At 55.5% G+C, this 13,714-nt stretch overlaps 1 protein-coding gene across 1 annotated transcript; it reads left to right on the top strand.

The window, feature by feature from the left end:
- The first annotated feature begins 4,155 nt into the window (after positions 1 to 4,155).
- Positions 4,156 to 13,394, top strand: CSDC2 (cold shock domain containing C2). The gene is made up of 4 exons (XM_064453432.1): positions 4,156 to 4,416; positions 10,547 to 10,812; positions 11,085 to 11,207; positions 11,470 to 13,394. Exons 2-4 carry the CDS (start codon positions 10,637 to 10,639, stop codon positions 11,630 to 11,632), a joined length of 462 nt encoding a protein of 153 aa, XP_064309502.1. The 5' UTR covers positions 4,156 to 4,416; positions 10,547 to 10,636; the 3' UTR covers positions 11,633 to 13,394.
- The last annotated feature ends 320 nt before the right edge of the window (positions 13,395 to 13,714 follow it).

Raw genomic sequence — 13,714 nt, 5'->3', positions numbered from 1 at the left:
ATGAGGTTGCAAATACTGTGGCTAGCCCTCATTAACAAGATACCTGTCTTGGCCAAGGAGTTTCTGATCTTCGCAATTACTCCTGTTTCACCAGGATCTGTTGGGTTGTTGGGTTTTTTTTAAACAAACATGTCTGGTCTGCATATGTTTTGTATGTTTGTATTAAGTGGGAGGCCCAGGAACAAGTTTCCTCCTGTCACCTGAGAAGAGCAGCATTTTTCTTGGAGTAGCATCTACTGTCTCAGCAAGGAGCTCTGCTGCCAACGCAGCAGACGCCACTCCATCAGAACACCTCAACCCAAATCCCCAGCATTTCTTGCTCTTCTTGTCCTACTTCAGTGAGCCTTACAAAGGCTCCTTTCTCCTGCACTACAGTCACGGCTGTGCTAATCTCGGCATGGCACAGTTTTGCTGGCGCATGTGCCACATCCCTTGCTGTTCTGTCTTGGCCTCACACAGGTCTGGCAGTGTGAGACTTGACCTTCATCTGGAGTGCAGGTTTTGCAGGTATCTGTAGCTACTTTTTCAGAAGAGAGAATAGTTCCTGCCCTTGTCCCTCTTCTGAAGGCAGGGGAAGAAATAGCCTTGGTCTCACACGAGGAGGTAGAAGTTAGACATTCTTGATATGGGCAGATCATTCTAGATGCTTTTGGATATAAGAACTGTAAGGGCAGGGGTTCAGGGGAATAATAGGCTGAATACTGGGGAGAACATGGGAGATGGAGAGAAGTGGATTTGGACAGAGTCATATCACACTTCCTTTTCTAGCGCATCCTTGAGTTAACATTTTCCCTGCTTCCAATAGCCATGTCCCATCGGGGTCTGTTGGATGCCCAATATGAAGCAGATGCATCTCCCTTCAGTCTGATCCACAGCCCACAAAAACCAGCTGTGTGAGCAGTGGGGCTGTGAGGCCTTGCTTCATGCTTGCTTGTGTCTTACAGTTGGGTCTTTGGTGTCTCATAAAGTGTAGGCACCAAGCAAGCTCTTCTAGGGTGAGGATGTGTAGAATCTCTCTCCCTTGTATCAGCTCCATAATAGCCAACAAGGGCTTTTCATCGGTAAGGATGACAGGATTCCTTTTCTCTACACAGCTATGTATTTTGGTGAAACTTGAAGGTACTTTGATGCTACTCTGGGAAAACTGAACTGAAACACATGGAGAGAAAGCTGGCTATGGCAGTGTCAGATGAGCTTCGTTGCCTTAGATGCCAGGCTACAAACACTACAAAAGATGAGTCTGACTGGCAATTTCTCAGTGTTCACCAGTAACATCACAGGCTGTGGGAAATTATCTCCAGTCTCACCCTCTTCAGGTAACCACCCCGATCCCAAGTGGTTTGTGCCTGCGCCTTCATACACGTGATGGATGTTGCTCTGTTGCCACCTAGGTTTTCTCCCTGGAGGAATTCTGTGTTTCATAAGCACTGTCTCCAACATAAAAATAGAAACGAAAGCCAAACTTTGACCTGTAAAACATGGGTTTTGCCTCAACTCAGCTATTGATAGCACTCAGAGTTACACTGTATTTAACACTACAGCTAAGGTGTCTTGATATTGGAGATGTGTCAACAGCTTCATTTTGCTGAGTGATCTCTTTTTGTCCCAGTAGTACTGACACAATGAATATCCACAAATCTGCAGCACCTGTACGCACCTTTTCATACATAACCATAAAGTCTCTAGAGTCTCTCTCCAGCATCGTGGCTTTTCCAACATTTGGAAGCATGGTTCTCGGTTGCTGGGTTTTTTTGAATCTTCAGCTGCTGGAATCCAGGGATTGCACAAGGGTCTTCCTGTCACTCAGAGAAAACCTCAGACATTTCTCATTCTCATGATTGTACAGAAAAATTGGAAAATACTCTTTGAAGTTACCTGAAGACTTAGGAACTAGGAGGAAAATGAAAGGAACCCCCAAATTATTTTGCTTAAGGTCTCCTCTGATCCCACATCCCCATGGCTGTTGGGGAAAACTAGTTCGGAGATGTTGGAGGAGGTGAGTGGTAATTTGCATCTAGACTGTTTTGACCCTGCTTTAATTGACTCCAAAGGAGTTATGTATCTTCTCACGTACAAAGTCCTCCGCACTCCTGCCTTTGCTTCCATCTCTGCAGGCATCTCTGGCACCCCTGCACCCACTCTCTGATCGAAGCTTCCCCTCTTCCCGTTTTATCATTTTTGCGTGCTTTAGACTCTCTGCCTCCTCTGCTGCAGCACATGCCCAGAGCCACCTTCCAGTCAAACATACTTTGAGTTCCTCGTGCCTTTTCCATCAAGAGCCTTTAGTGACACATGGGAGAGTCAGGTTCTGATGCTCGTCTCCTCTGTTCAGTTAATATTGTTTAACACGTGCAGCTGGGCACATGGCTAACCCCGGTGTACCACAAATCAAGCAGGGAAGTACAGGTATTTATGACATTTTATAACATTCAATGTATAAATGTTGAACGAATGCCTGGGGAAGAAGAAGGCATGCCCATACCACACGTCCCCAGCACTTTTCGGGCCTCCAGCTGTTTCCAGCTCAGGACTGTACTGGTCTGCATGTGTAGAGCTGTCCCCCAGGAGAGGATGGGCCAACTCAGGAGAAATTCAGAGTGGAGATTGAGAGCTGGCTGGGTTTCCTCTCCCCTTCTTTTCAAGGTTTTGAAGGGTAGACTGGGGACATGGGCCTTGTGGTGTCTGTAGGGGGTGAATGGGGCTCCTGTTTCATCCTGGAAAACTGCTTGAAAAGCCAGAAGCAGAGTGTGATGGGCAATGGCAGAATGCACCGGCACTTGGGGTTTCAGTGCTTCTTGGTCATCTTGCCATGGGCTGGTCTCTTCTGTCTATGGAGCCTTTTTCTGCACTATAGTTCATTGACAGGAGAAACACAACTGCTCTGTGATCCAGTCCCTCTGCCAAAGCCCCTGGGACAGCCACAGATCAACACCCAACTACCTGGATGGATGGATGGATGGATGGATGGATGGATGGATGGATGGATGGATGGATGGATGGATACAGTTGTGACCCTGACTCCTGACTCTGTGCCATGCCTCACGCTTCCCACACAGCTTGTACACCACTCTGCAGCCCTGGGGGTCGTTGGTGGAACAGGTCCACTTGGCACCATCATGTTCAGCTACTTAGAATGACTCAAGAGTCATGTTTAAGAAACCAAAAACAACCTACAATCACCCTGCGTCACAAGATGCCTGTGACTGCTGCCTGCAGCACTGACACTGCACCACGGTTGTTTGGGGTTCCTACAAATTTTATTCTGGGATCACAGGGACCTGCGTGGTAAGGTGCTGGTGTGGTCCACCCTTGTGCTCCAAAATGAGCTTAATATCACCTAAATTCCCCCCAAAGGATGCCTACACAGCCTTTTCATTAAAACCTCCAGTGACAGAGACTCCGGTGCTTCCCCAGGCAATCTACTTGAGTAATTAACTGTCTGTTCTGTTAGAAAGCGTTTCCTAATGTCCAGCATCAATCTTGCTCCTTGCAATTTAAACCCCATTACTCCTTGCCCTATTCCCCAGAGGACTCAGCAAACTATTGATTCCTGTCCTCATTGCACCACCCTGTGCCCCCAAGAGAGGAAGTCTTGGGCCGATTTATGATGTTGCCGCTGCCCACAGAAATGGCTCTCCTGAGCATGGTCACAGCGGCACAGGGGAAAACAGAAAGGAAAGATCTTTTGGGGTCAGGGGGCTGACATAGTGCACTGCTAGAAATTAGACCCTTAGAAAGCACCTGGGTTTGTGACGGCTGCAAGCCCAGAGCAGGGGAGTGGTGCAGTAGGGTGGATTTGTGGCATGTGCCCCTCTTGCTTCCCTGCTGTGCCAGGGGTGACCACGGGTGCTTGGGCAGCTGGGGAGAGTAGCTGCAGCGGCACCAGTGGGACTCAGGGTGACAGGGGAGATGTTTGACCTGTCACAGGGAACCCATCCTGGTCCAGACCTGGCCTCCTGGTCCCATCCCCCGCTCTGGTGCCTTCCCACCCCCCCATCCTGTTGTCCCTGCAGCCCTTGGGGCTGCCCGTAATCAGAACGATGCAGCCCTCCAGAGCTGACCCTCATCCTCTCCAGCCCCCCATACAGACTTGCTCCTTTAAGCCTAGCTCAGAAATGACCAGGCTGATCCCTCCCACCTGCCCGCTCCCCCTGGCCTGGCCCTGACGTCAGGGGAAGGCGTGCGGATGCGTGTGTGTGTGTGTGTGTGCGAGGCGCACATCATACACACATCAGATACCGCAGATCCATCAGCAGGCTGCTGGCAGGCAGGCAGGCACGCAGCCGGAGAAAGCCCCCAGAGCCGGGCTGCAGGCGAGACCGCTGCTCCTCGCAAGGTAGCAGAGGAGCGTTTGGCCCTGCCGAGCACCGATGCTTTGCAGAGCGCAGCTCCAGGGAGCCCGTCACTGCTAAGGAGGTAAGAGGAGGCACAATGGCCATCCAGCTTGCCCGGGCTATTGTAGCTGGAGGTTAAACTTCATGCACGGCCCTTTTCTATCAAACCTGCTTTTTCCTTTTGACGGCGGAGAGGCGCGAGGGTGAAGCATGACTTCCCTCCTCCGGGTTGGTTATTCCCCACCAGCCTCAGGAACAATAACTCCTCTGGGGGTGGTGGCGGCGGCGTTGCATGTCTGCTTTGGCAGGGGGGCAAATAGCTGTGGCTTTGCCATGGAGGGCTGAGATGAGCTGGGACCCAGCTCTTGGATTGCCGGGGGGGCAGGGAGCTGATTTATAAAAAATCTGTCTTATTAAAGCAGGCTGATAATGATGGGGGCTTGAATAGGGATTTCTTCAGGACTGGCTGCACTATTCATTCCTGCAGACGGCAAGTTAGTTCCACAAAGGAGGAAAGAAGGACACAGACGAGGGCATTTGCAGCAGATTTTGAACAGACACTATTCTAATTAAAGAAAAAAAAAACCAACACAACAAAACAAACAAATCCCACAAACTTGGTATTTGGGAGTGATGATTATGCATATATGCTTAAAAGGTAAATCAAGTCTCCATGATGGCTTCTCTCTTTGCTTCCCCTTTGCATCTGGCAGCCTGCTTGCTCTTCCCCATGGCCTCCCCGAGAATTGGGCAGCCCAGCACTGACTAAGGGAGCTTTTTATAATCGATCCATAAAGGTGACATTCATATTTTAGCGCTAAGCAGGCTGTATCGTAGGCGAGACTATCTCAGCAAAGATCCCTGGAGTTGTGAGTGTGATTGGCTTAGCTGGGGAGGGGACGCCGTCAGTGTGTATTCCCCCAAAACCGCTCAGTTTATTTTTCCTATAGTAATTTGTCTCAGTAAAGGGGTTTCTAACATGCAGGGTAGGCAAGGAAATTGTTTTGTTTGGTGTTTAACTCTTAACAGCATGATCTGGTAACCAAAAAGGGGTAGGGGGGCGGGTGCTGAGAGGCTTTCATTAGCATCGGACAGAGACAGCATTTATAAAAACCTGCCAGACGCTGAGGCTGTGAGACTCCTCCAAGGAAGAGAGGATGGAGGAGCATAGCCCGGTGAGCACCGTGGTGGCTCTGCCTGCGGTGGTAACCCCTGCCTGGAGCCATCCCAGTTCCCCAGCTGGTTCCTGCCCTTCACAGCAGCTCCCAGGGAGATGCCGATTTGGGATCTTGGCTGGCCACAGCGGTGTTGGTGGATCCCTCGGCACGCGAATGTGCCAGGCAGCTGAAAAATGGAATCTTTGTTTTTGCATTGAGCTCTGGGGATATGATCCTGTGTCTGGAGGGGTGTAGTTCTTCTCTGTTTCAGCCTGTGTCTAGACAGGCTGGGTCTGGGGGGGCATCAGCCTCCCCGAGGATGGCGGTGGGCCAGAACATCTCTTTCCCTGCTCCATGGGATGAAGAGATGGCTGCTGGCAGCTGGCTGTGGAGATGGGTGTCTTTTGAGATACAGAGACCTTTTTGCTACTGCTGTGGGAAGAGTAGGGAGGTAAACCTGACTCCTAAACTGGGGCTGCAGGCAGTTGCGAAGGATGGAGAATACGTGATGGCGAGCAGCAGAGAAGAGCCCGTCGGGAGCTCGCTGGAAAAGGCAGCAGAGGGAAAATAACCTCCAGCTCCTCGGTTGGAGTGGGGGGAGCAGCAGCACTCAGAGACCTGAGCGTGGTGGCAGGCAGCATCCGAGCCAGGGATTTGCAAAGGGACACAGCAGCGTGAAAGGAAACGGCCCATAAAGGCAACAGTGGGCCAGCCGAAGGGTCACGTCCAGAGCCGGAGCATGACAGCCACCGGCAGAGCGGCAGGCAGCCTGTCCATCCATCCATCCTGGGCAGCCCGGGGGTTCCAGCGGATGGGAAGGAGCACAAAGAAGCGCCTCGCGCACGGGAGGGCTGACTCGCCGAGGGCGATTAAGCCAATTAAATATGTATTCCCTCGCCTGGCCGAGGGACGTGTGAGGGGTTTTTCTTCGCTGCCGCTAATGAATGGGGAGTGGCAGACAGAGGCTGGTGCCTCTTCAAAAGGCTCCTTCCCCCCTTCTGGGGGACCTTGAAAGGCTGTTTAGTTAAACAAGGTCACAGCCAGCACCCAAGTCAATGTGCTTGGCTTTAAAGAGAGGGAGAGAGACAGTGATTTTATTTGATAAACCACAGACCTTTCAGTCGCTGGTGATGAATGGGGTACTTGGATCTGGAGATAAAAGCTGATGTGTCTACTGCCTGTCTGCCTTAATTGGCCTGGGTTTCCCGCATTCGCCTGTGAGCGCTCCCGACTGTCAGCTCACCTCGGAAGCCTGCCCTCCGAAAAATATAAAAGCAAAGCTGGCTGCCACTGCCAAAGGAAAGCCTGTCACCAGAGGGCTCTGGGTTTTCACTCTGAGGTGGTTTCTTTGGGGGGGGGGGAGACGGACAGTGTGTGTGGGGGGGTTTACAAAGAGCATCCTTCCAGAGAGTGCTGGGCTCAGTGGCACTTACATGTGTCCCTGGCTTGGAGGACTGTCACCCCAGGGGACCCTCGGAGCAAAGCCATCAAGGGAGACAGGGAGGAGTGAGGTGGAGGTCCAGCAGTGGTGGCGATGAGGGGGTTACACTGGAAAGGATTCCCATGCCCCACGGCACAGCCGGGCTGCTGCAGCCTCAGCTCACCTCCTCAAGTGACCCGGATTTTGTCCCTGCACCATATACGTGCATGGGGTGGACATGGTGTCATGGGTGGTGTCTGCCAGGCTGGGAGAGACCCCGGGGTGGAGAGAGATGCTCTTGGCCCTGGCATGACGGCTGGCGGTGGAGGAGGGGTGGAAATGCATCCCATGCCCCAGGCGTCCACTCCTTGTCACCTGCTGGGGCTGCAGTGTGGAGAGAGGGCTGGGAAGAGGATGGTGGGGTGGAGCACAGGGAGGGAAGGAGGACAGGAGAGGCTTTCCCTGCTCTCTGGCTGGGCTGGGGAGGGGAGGAGACACAGGCGAGGACATGCTCATGTCTACCCTCTCAGCCCGCTTTTTCCATGAGTTTAATTTCCTCAGTTCCTTTGTTTGCTGTGGGGATTTAAATGAGGTGGGAGGCAGGATGCAGCCCTGGAGCTGCCCATGGTGCCAAGGCTCCCGCTGAGCCTCAGATTCACCAGCACAAGCAAAGCCAGGCATTCAGCTGCCAGGCCCCAAGGCTGACCCACAAATTTGGGGTGCTCAAGCCAGGTGCTGGACACATGCAGAGCACTGCTGGCTGTGGGATCCAGCCTTGGCATGGCCACAGGATGGGGGTCTCTGCTCCAGCCCCCGCTCCAAGCAGGAGTTAGGTGCAATACGTCAGTTAGAGCAGACTGCTCAGGGATGTGTCCCGGGTGGGGGACTGCATACCGCTGAACACAGGGATCCCACAGTCTCACTGTGCCCTGTCCCCATGCTCATCCAGGTGAGCTGCTGCCCCATGCCAGGGCTCTCTCCCACATCCCCATGTGCCAGCTGGAGGCCCCCAAAGTGCTTGTGGGCAATCGTGGCCAGCTTGTTCTCCCATGTAGGGCAAGCTCAGCTCATGGGGGCAAATGGCAGCCCCAGGAGGGCTGCTGCCCTTGGGCCCCAGGAGCAGGCTGTCTGCCTCCTCTCCCCCAGCGATGCCCAGTGTGCTACAGGTGAACCTGGGGCAAACCCACTCTCGGTTGCCCACATCATTTTGTCCCTGCAAGGCTGCCCCTCTTTCACACCCCTTCCCCTTCACCTCTTATTCTTTTACCTCTGGGAAACTTCCATTTTTCCAGCCCCTTGTGGACCCACCAGAGGAAGCTCTTTCTCCTGGCGCCAACCAATCCCCTCAGCATACTAACAGTTTGCTCCAAGCATCGTTATTCAGGTTAAATACCCTCCATTGTCCCTAATCTGGTGGGGGAACCGAAAGGCCTCATCAGCGAAAGTGCACACAGAGGAGGCGTGCCATGGTGAAGCCATTTTCATCGTGGCAGCTCCATGACGTGGCAGAGAACCAAGGGCCGCTCCCCCAGATCATCCTGCTTGTCCAGCCCTGACACCTCCTGGGAAGGCACTGGGTCCTGCAGCAATGCCTGGGGACTGCATCACTTTTTGCTGCCCAAAAGTGGCCAGGCAGCTCGCCAGCGCAGGCAGGGCAGTCGGACAGGGGACACAGATGGGAACAGAGAAGCAGCTTGGTGGCTGCCTCAGCTTTTGAGCGTCTCTCTTGGGTGCTCCTTGAGCCTCTCCGAGATCCTTGGGCATGGAGGAAGGAGGTGGTAAGCCTGAGCCTGGGAATGGGGGCAGGAGATGCTGAGCCCAGTGGGCTCAGAGCTGAGCAGCCCTGACGCAGGGTGGAGCAGGCACGTGTGCTCCGCTTGCTTCATGGCAGAGAGGAGATGCTGAAATGCATGAAGGGTTGGGTGTGGGGGCGATGGGAAGCCAGCGAGGGGGAAGACATTTTGGAGGGGTTTGCAGCTGTGGATGGAAGTTGTCTCAGAGGACAGGAGGAACATGGTGGCTTCTGCCTTGGGGTGGGACTCTAGTGTGGCCTCTGCTGCCTGGACCTGGGGCCTGAGAGGGGGCAGCTGTTAGGACACTAGCTGAGGCATGGGTGGGCATCAAAGCTGGACTGGCAGCAGTTGGGACCTGGTGACAGGCAGACCCCCGGCAGGGAAAGCAAGTGGAGGTGGAACAGGAACAGGAGTTGCCTGGTCTCTCCCCAAAACTTCAGCTGCTCTAGAAACCCTTTCCCATGTCCTTGGTGCCTGCTAATTTCAGAGTGGAGGTGACCCCCTTTAGCACATCCTCCCAGGGCTTCCGCATCTCAAGGGGCTACAGATGAGTCAGAAACTGAATGAAATATTCTCCGGGTTTCCCGGTGTGTGCAGGTGTCGTCCCAAAAGATACTGCATGCCGCAGTGGGGCCAGAAGAGCTGGAGGGGGTGGCAGGGAAGGGGATGGTAACCCGTGGGATGTCAGGCTCCTCAGCTCTAGGAGTTGGGGAAACCCCCGAGCCTGAGGGGTGATGGAGATTGTGAGCCCCCACCCAGCACCCCCAAAGAACGCTGCCCCCAAGCAGCTGCTGGCATGGAGCACCTCAAGACAGCACCCTGGAGCAGCAACCAGCATCAGATGCAGCAACTGATGGGAAGAGAAATCAGCAGACCAAAGGCTTTCTGAGCAAGCAGCTGCAGTGCTGATCATGCACCAGAGCATCTCACTGGGAAGCTTAAAAATGCACAACCCCCCAGTTTCATGCTCAGGGTGGTCTGGCGAGGACAGCTGTGCCCACGCTTGTTCTGGCTCCTGCTCTTCAGCAGGCAACCTGGCATCTTGCATATCCTCCGGCACCCAAAGGTTGTGGGGTTTCTGCCCCTTGGGACTTCAACTCCTTGTAAACCCTGTGATGCCAGTCAAAAACTGGAGCCTGATGACCACAGTGGCAGGAGGCTGTGCTTGCATCATGGCTCGTCTGAGGTGCCCCAGGGATGCATGTGCTGCCGGCAGACCCGCAATAGCCTCCTGGTGTCCCTTCCCTGTAGGGCTGTGCCTGGGCGAGCAGCGAGGCACTGGCTGGGGCTGCGTTTGGGTCCTAAATCCCATAGTGCTGGGGCAACCTCCAGTGGTGGGGAGACCTCAGACCCCTGACCTTGACCTACCTGTTGTCTCAGCCTTTTTTCTTCATCCTTTTAGCAGAAATCTCAGGCTGGGAGGAGAACTCAGAGGCCAGGGCTGGGGGTCTGGGCGTGCTGGCACTGCATGGGCATCCTTCTCCAAGTAGTCCCTGCCCATGGCAGCCCGCACTCAGCAGTTCCTTCTCCCAGGGTGTGCTTTTTAGTGAATTCATCTCTAAATGTGGGATTTTCCTGGAAAATGAAAGATGAAGCCACAAACAAGGCTTTTTTATTTCCTCAGGATTGATTTGCTGGAACATCCCAGGTTGCTTCAAGCCGGGACAGGCTCCCAGGGCGATTCCCAGTGCTGGGGGTTGGTGCCCAGTACTGAAGGTCGGCAGCATGCTGCCTCCCCCCACAGATATGGGGCCAGAAGCAGGGGAGACAATTCCTGACAGCAAACTGCCCTCTCCAAAAGTCCCCCAGGGGGCCTGTAACCACCTCCCCTTTGCTCCCCAGGTGACAGGCAGCAGACCCACACACCTGGGCACCCTTTCTCCTGCTGCCCACGCACCCATCCACAAAACGGAGGAGCCCACCGACCCCACCATGTCGTCGGACCCCAGCGCCCCACCGGCGGTGCCACCCCTGCATTCCCCCAAGTCACCGGTGTGGCCCACCTTCCCCTTCCAGCGGGAAGGCAGCCGCATCTGGGAGCGGGGCAACCTCCTGCTGCGGGACCTGCCCAGCCCCCTCCCCACCAAAAGGACCAGGACCTACTCAGCGTAAGTACCTGGCACGTGGTGAGCAGGCTTGGGACTGTCCAGCTGAGCCCGAGAAGGGACCATGGTCACCAGCAGAGCCTGCAGGACCTTCTACACCTGGTACACATTGCCATTGCAGTGCCCGGCATCACTGCACCCACCTACCTGTGGTGCTGTGGGAGGGTGCCATGCACTCTCCCAGGAAACACCATGTTTTCATAGCACACGTCTCCCTGTGCTGCCCTCCAGGCGAGTGCTGCCAGTGAGACATTGCCATCCCTTTCCTTCTGCAGGACAGCTCGTGCCTCTGCCGGCCCCATCTTCAAGGGCGTCTGCAAGCAGTTCTCTCGCTCCCAGGGCCATGGGTTTATCACCCCTGAGAACGGCACAGAGGACATTTTTGTCCACGTGTCTGAGTAAGTCCAGGGATCATGCTGTGCTGGGACACCCTGGGAGAGCTGTGCCATCAGCATGGGGCTGGAGACGCGTGGGTTGGGGTGGGGATGTCTCCATGGGGTGGGGGTGGGGCTCTGCCTGTCCTCTACCTCTCATCTTTGGTGGGTTTTCTTTCTCAAGGTGCAGCTGGTGGGTTGGGTGCCTTCCATGGTGCTGGGTGGTCTGGAGCGGGGCTCTGGCTCTAGGCCCCAGCCCCACCACCTCTTCTCTCCTCTCCTACAGCATTGAGGGGGAGTACGTCCCAGTGGAGGGGGATGAAGTGACGTACAAGATCTGTCCCATCCCTCCCAAGAACCAGAAGTTCCAGGCAGTGGAGGTGGTCCTCACCAACCTGGCACCCCACACAAAGCACGAGACATGGTCTGGCCAGATCATCGGCTCCTAGGCGCCCAGGGGGGCTGCCAACTGCTCAGCCCCATGGAGCAAGCCTGCCCAGCTACTCGTGGGGGGCACAGGGGGAGCTGAGTTGGCGATGGGGCTGGGGCTGCCCCCAAACACGCAGGCGTTTGCATTCAGTGTCTTTTATAAGGTTACGGTTTCCTTTCTCTGTGTGTGTTTGTAAGTGTCTGTCGAGGGGGACGGGGGAAGCAGAGCCCTCCCCTGCTGCCCCCCAGCTCCGGGGGCAGTGCTGAGCCCCATGTCCCCTTCCTTGCCCCTGAGGCCATTGGGGAGCAGGAGAACCAGTCCTAACCCCCAACCCCCCTGCTGCCCGGGGCTGAAGAAGGTGCTGAGAGCAGGAGGGGGCTGGGGGGAGGCTGGCAGGGCTCAGCTTGTCCTCCTGAACCCCTTTCTGGCAAGACAGGCACCCCACTTGGCCCCGCTGCCCACAGCATGGCAGCAGTGGGGCATGCCATGGGGCTGGGGGGGAAACAGGGTGGTGTGGGGCGGCGTATCACTGTGCAAGGACTGGGTGGCTGAGACCCATCCCCATCGCTGGCAGCTCACAGCACCCACCTGAGCCACAGCCCTCCATCAAAAGATCTCAGGTCAGCATTGCCACAGGGAGGCGAGTGGCTTACAGAAAGAGAAGAACTTAGTTTTAAGGGGCAAATGGCTGCTGGCAGGGCACTGGGGGTGCTCGGTGTTGTGCCCAGGGGCTGTGCCTGGGCATGGGGCAGGGGTGCACTTGGCACCTCTGTGCTCCCCACTGCCACTGGACCAGTAACACACTTTTCTTGGCTTGGTGCTGACATGGTTTTGGGGAGATGGCCACCTTCTCCTCCTCCCCTTGTCCCCCCAGCCCCCTGGGGACCCCCCTTCTTACGTGTGTGTGTGTGTGCGCGCGTGTGTGTGCATGTCCGTAGCTTGCCGGGGGTGGATAAGGAGTTTGAGTAGCCTCTGCCATGAGGCGAGGGCGGCCACCTCCTCCCCAACCCCTCGGTGTAGGCAGGGTATTGTATACAAAGCACAAACTTTGGTCTTGGTCTTCTCTGCCATACCCTGGCCAGGTGGGCTCCCGTGGCCCCGGGGAGGGACAGGGCAGAGGGCGGCGGGCCAGGGGTGGCATGCATCCGGGCCTGAACTGACCCCAGAGAAACAGTGCCTGCACCAACGATCCAGAGATTATCAGCATCTTAAGGAGGTTATTTCAAAGCAGGGCAAGCAGCCCCCTGAGCGGGGTGGGTGACGATGGCTGGCTCCCCAGGCACCCACATGGTGGGAGCTGCCAGCGCTGCCATTCCTCAGCACCGATGGAGAAAGGTGTTTTCCACTTCTCTTGCTGCTGCTGTTGCAGTGGGGGCAGGGGTCTGCCGTAAGTGGGGAGAAGAGAGGGGCAAGGCTGGCACCACATGGGACAGCTGGGGCCCTGTGGGTTCGGGAGGACCACTGCACGCTGCCCCAGCCCAGGCTGGCGTGAGGACTTCCCCGGGACCCTGCAGCCCATCTCACTGCCAACCCAAAGCCCGGCTCACTCAGGGGCTGCGGCAACACCAGCTCAGGCCCCAGGAATCCCCAGGACACGCAGTCAGCTTGGCCAAGGCAAACTTTGTTTGATTCTTTTTTTTCTCCTCTCTTTTTTTTTTGGAAATAAACTAAACCCTAGACTTGTTCGTGTTTTTACAACTCCAGTGTGGTTCCCGCCTGTCTGACCGTGTGTCAACCTTTGTAACATTGGCAATAAACCATTAAAAGTGACTTTCCCATCAGCCCTGCCCATCCCAGCTCTTTGTCCTGTGTGCATGTGTTGCAGTGGGGATGCTGGTGGCTCTCTTGCATAAAGGCCCTGGAGGACCCAGAGATTTATCCAGATGGAAGGATGGACTCACCCACCTCTGCACACCACGTCCCGGCAGGTTCTGGGGTGCTCCAGCCTTGCTCAGGGGGAGCAGACCCTGAGCCTGGGACAAGAGGCTGCTCATCATCAGGAGGGGTGGCTGGGACAGGGGTTGGTTCCCTACTGCTGCGGGGATTTCAAAGTGCAGCTGCCTGCTGTCTGGCTGTTTCACCCCAGCAGAGCCCAGCACAA

The sequence above is a fragment of the Phalacrocorax carbo genome, chromosome 1 (genome assembly GCF_963921805.1).
Source record: "Phalacrocorax carbo chromosome 1, bPhaCar2.1, whole genome shotgun sequence".
In the NCBI taxonomy this organism is placed as follows: domain Eukaryota; kingdom Metazoa; phylum Chordata; class Aves; order Suliformes; family Phalacrocoracidae; genus Phalacrocorax; species Phalacrocorax carbo.
The sequence above is the reverse complement of the archived record's forward strand: the minus strand, read 5'-3'. Positions and strand labels throughout refer to the sequence as shown.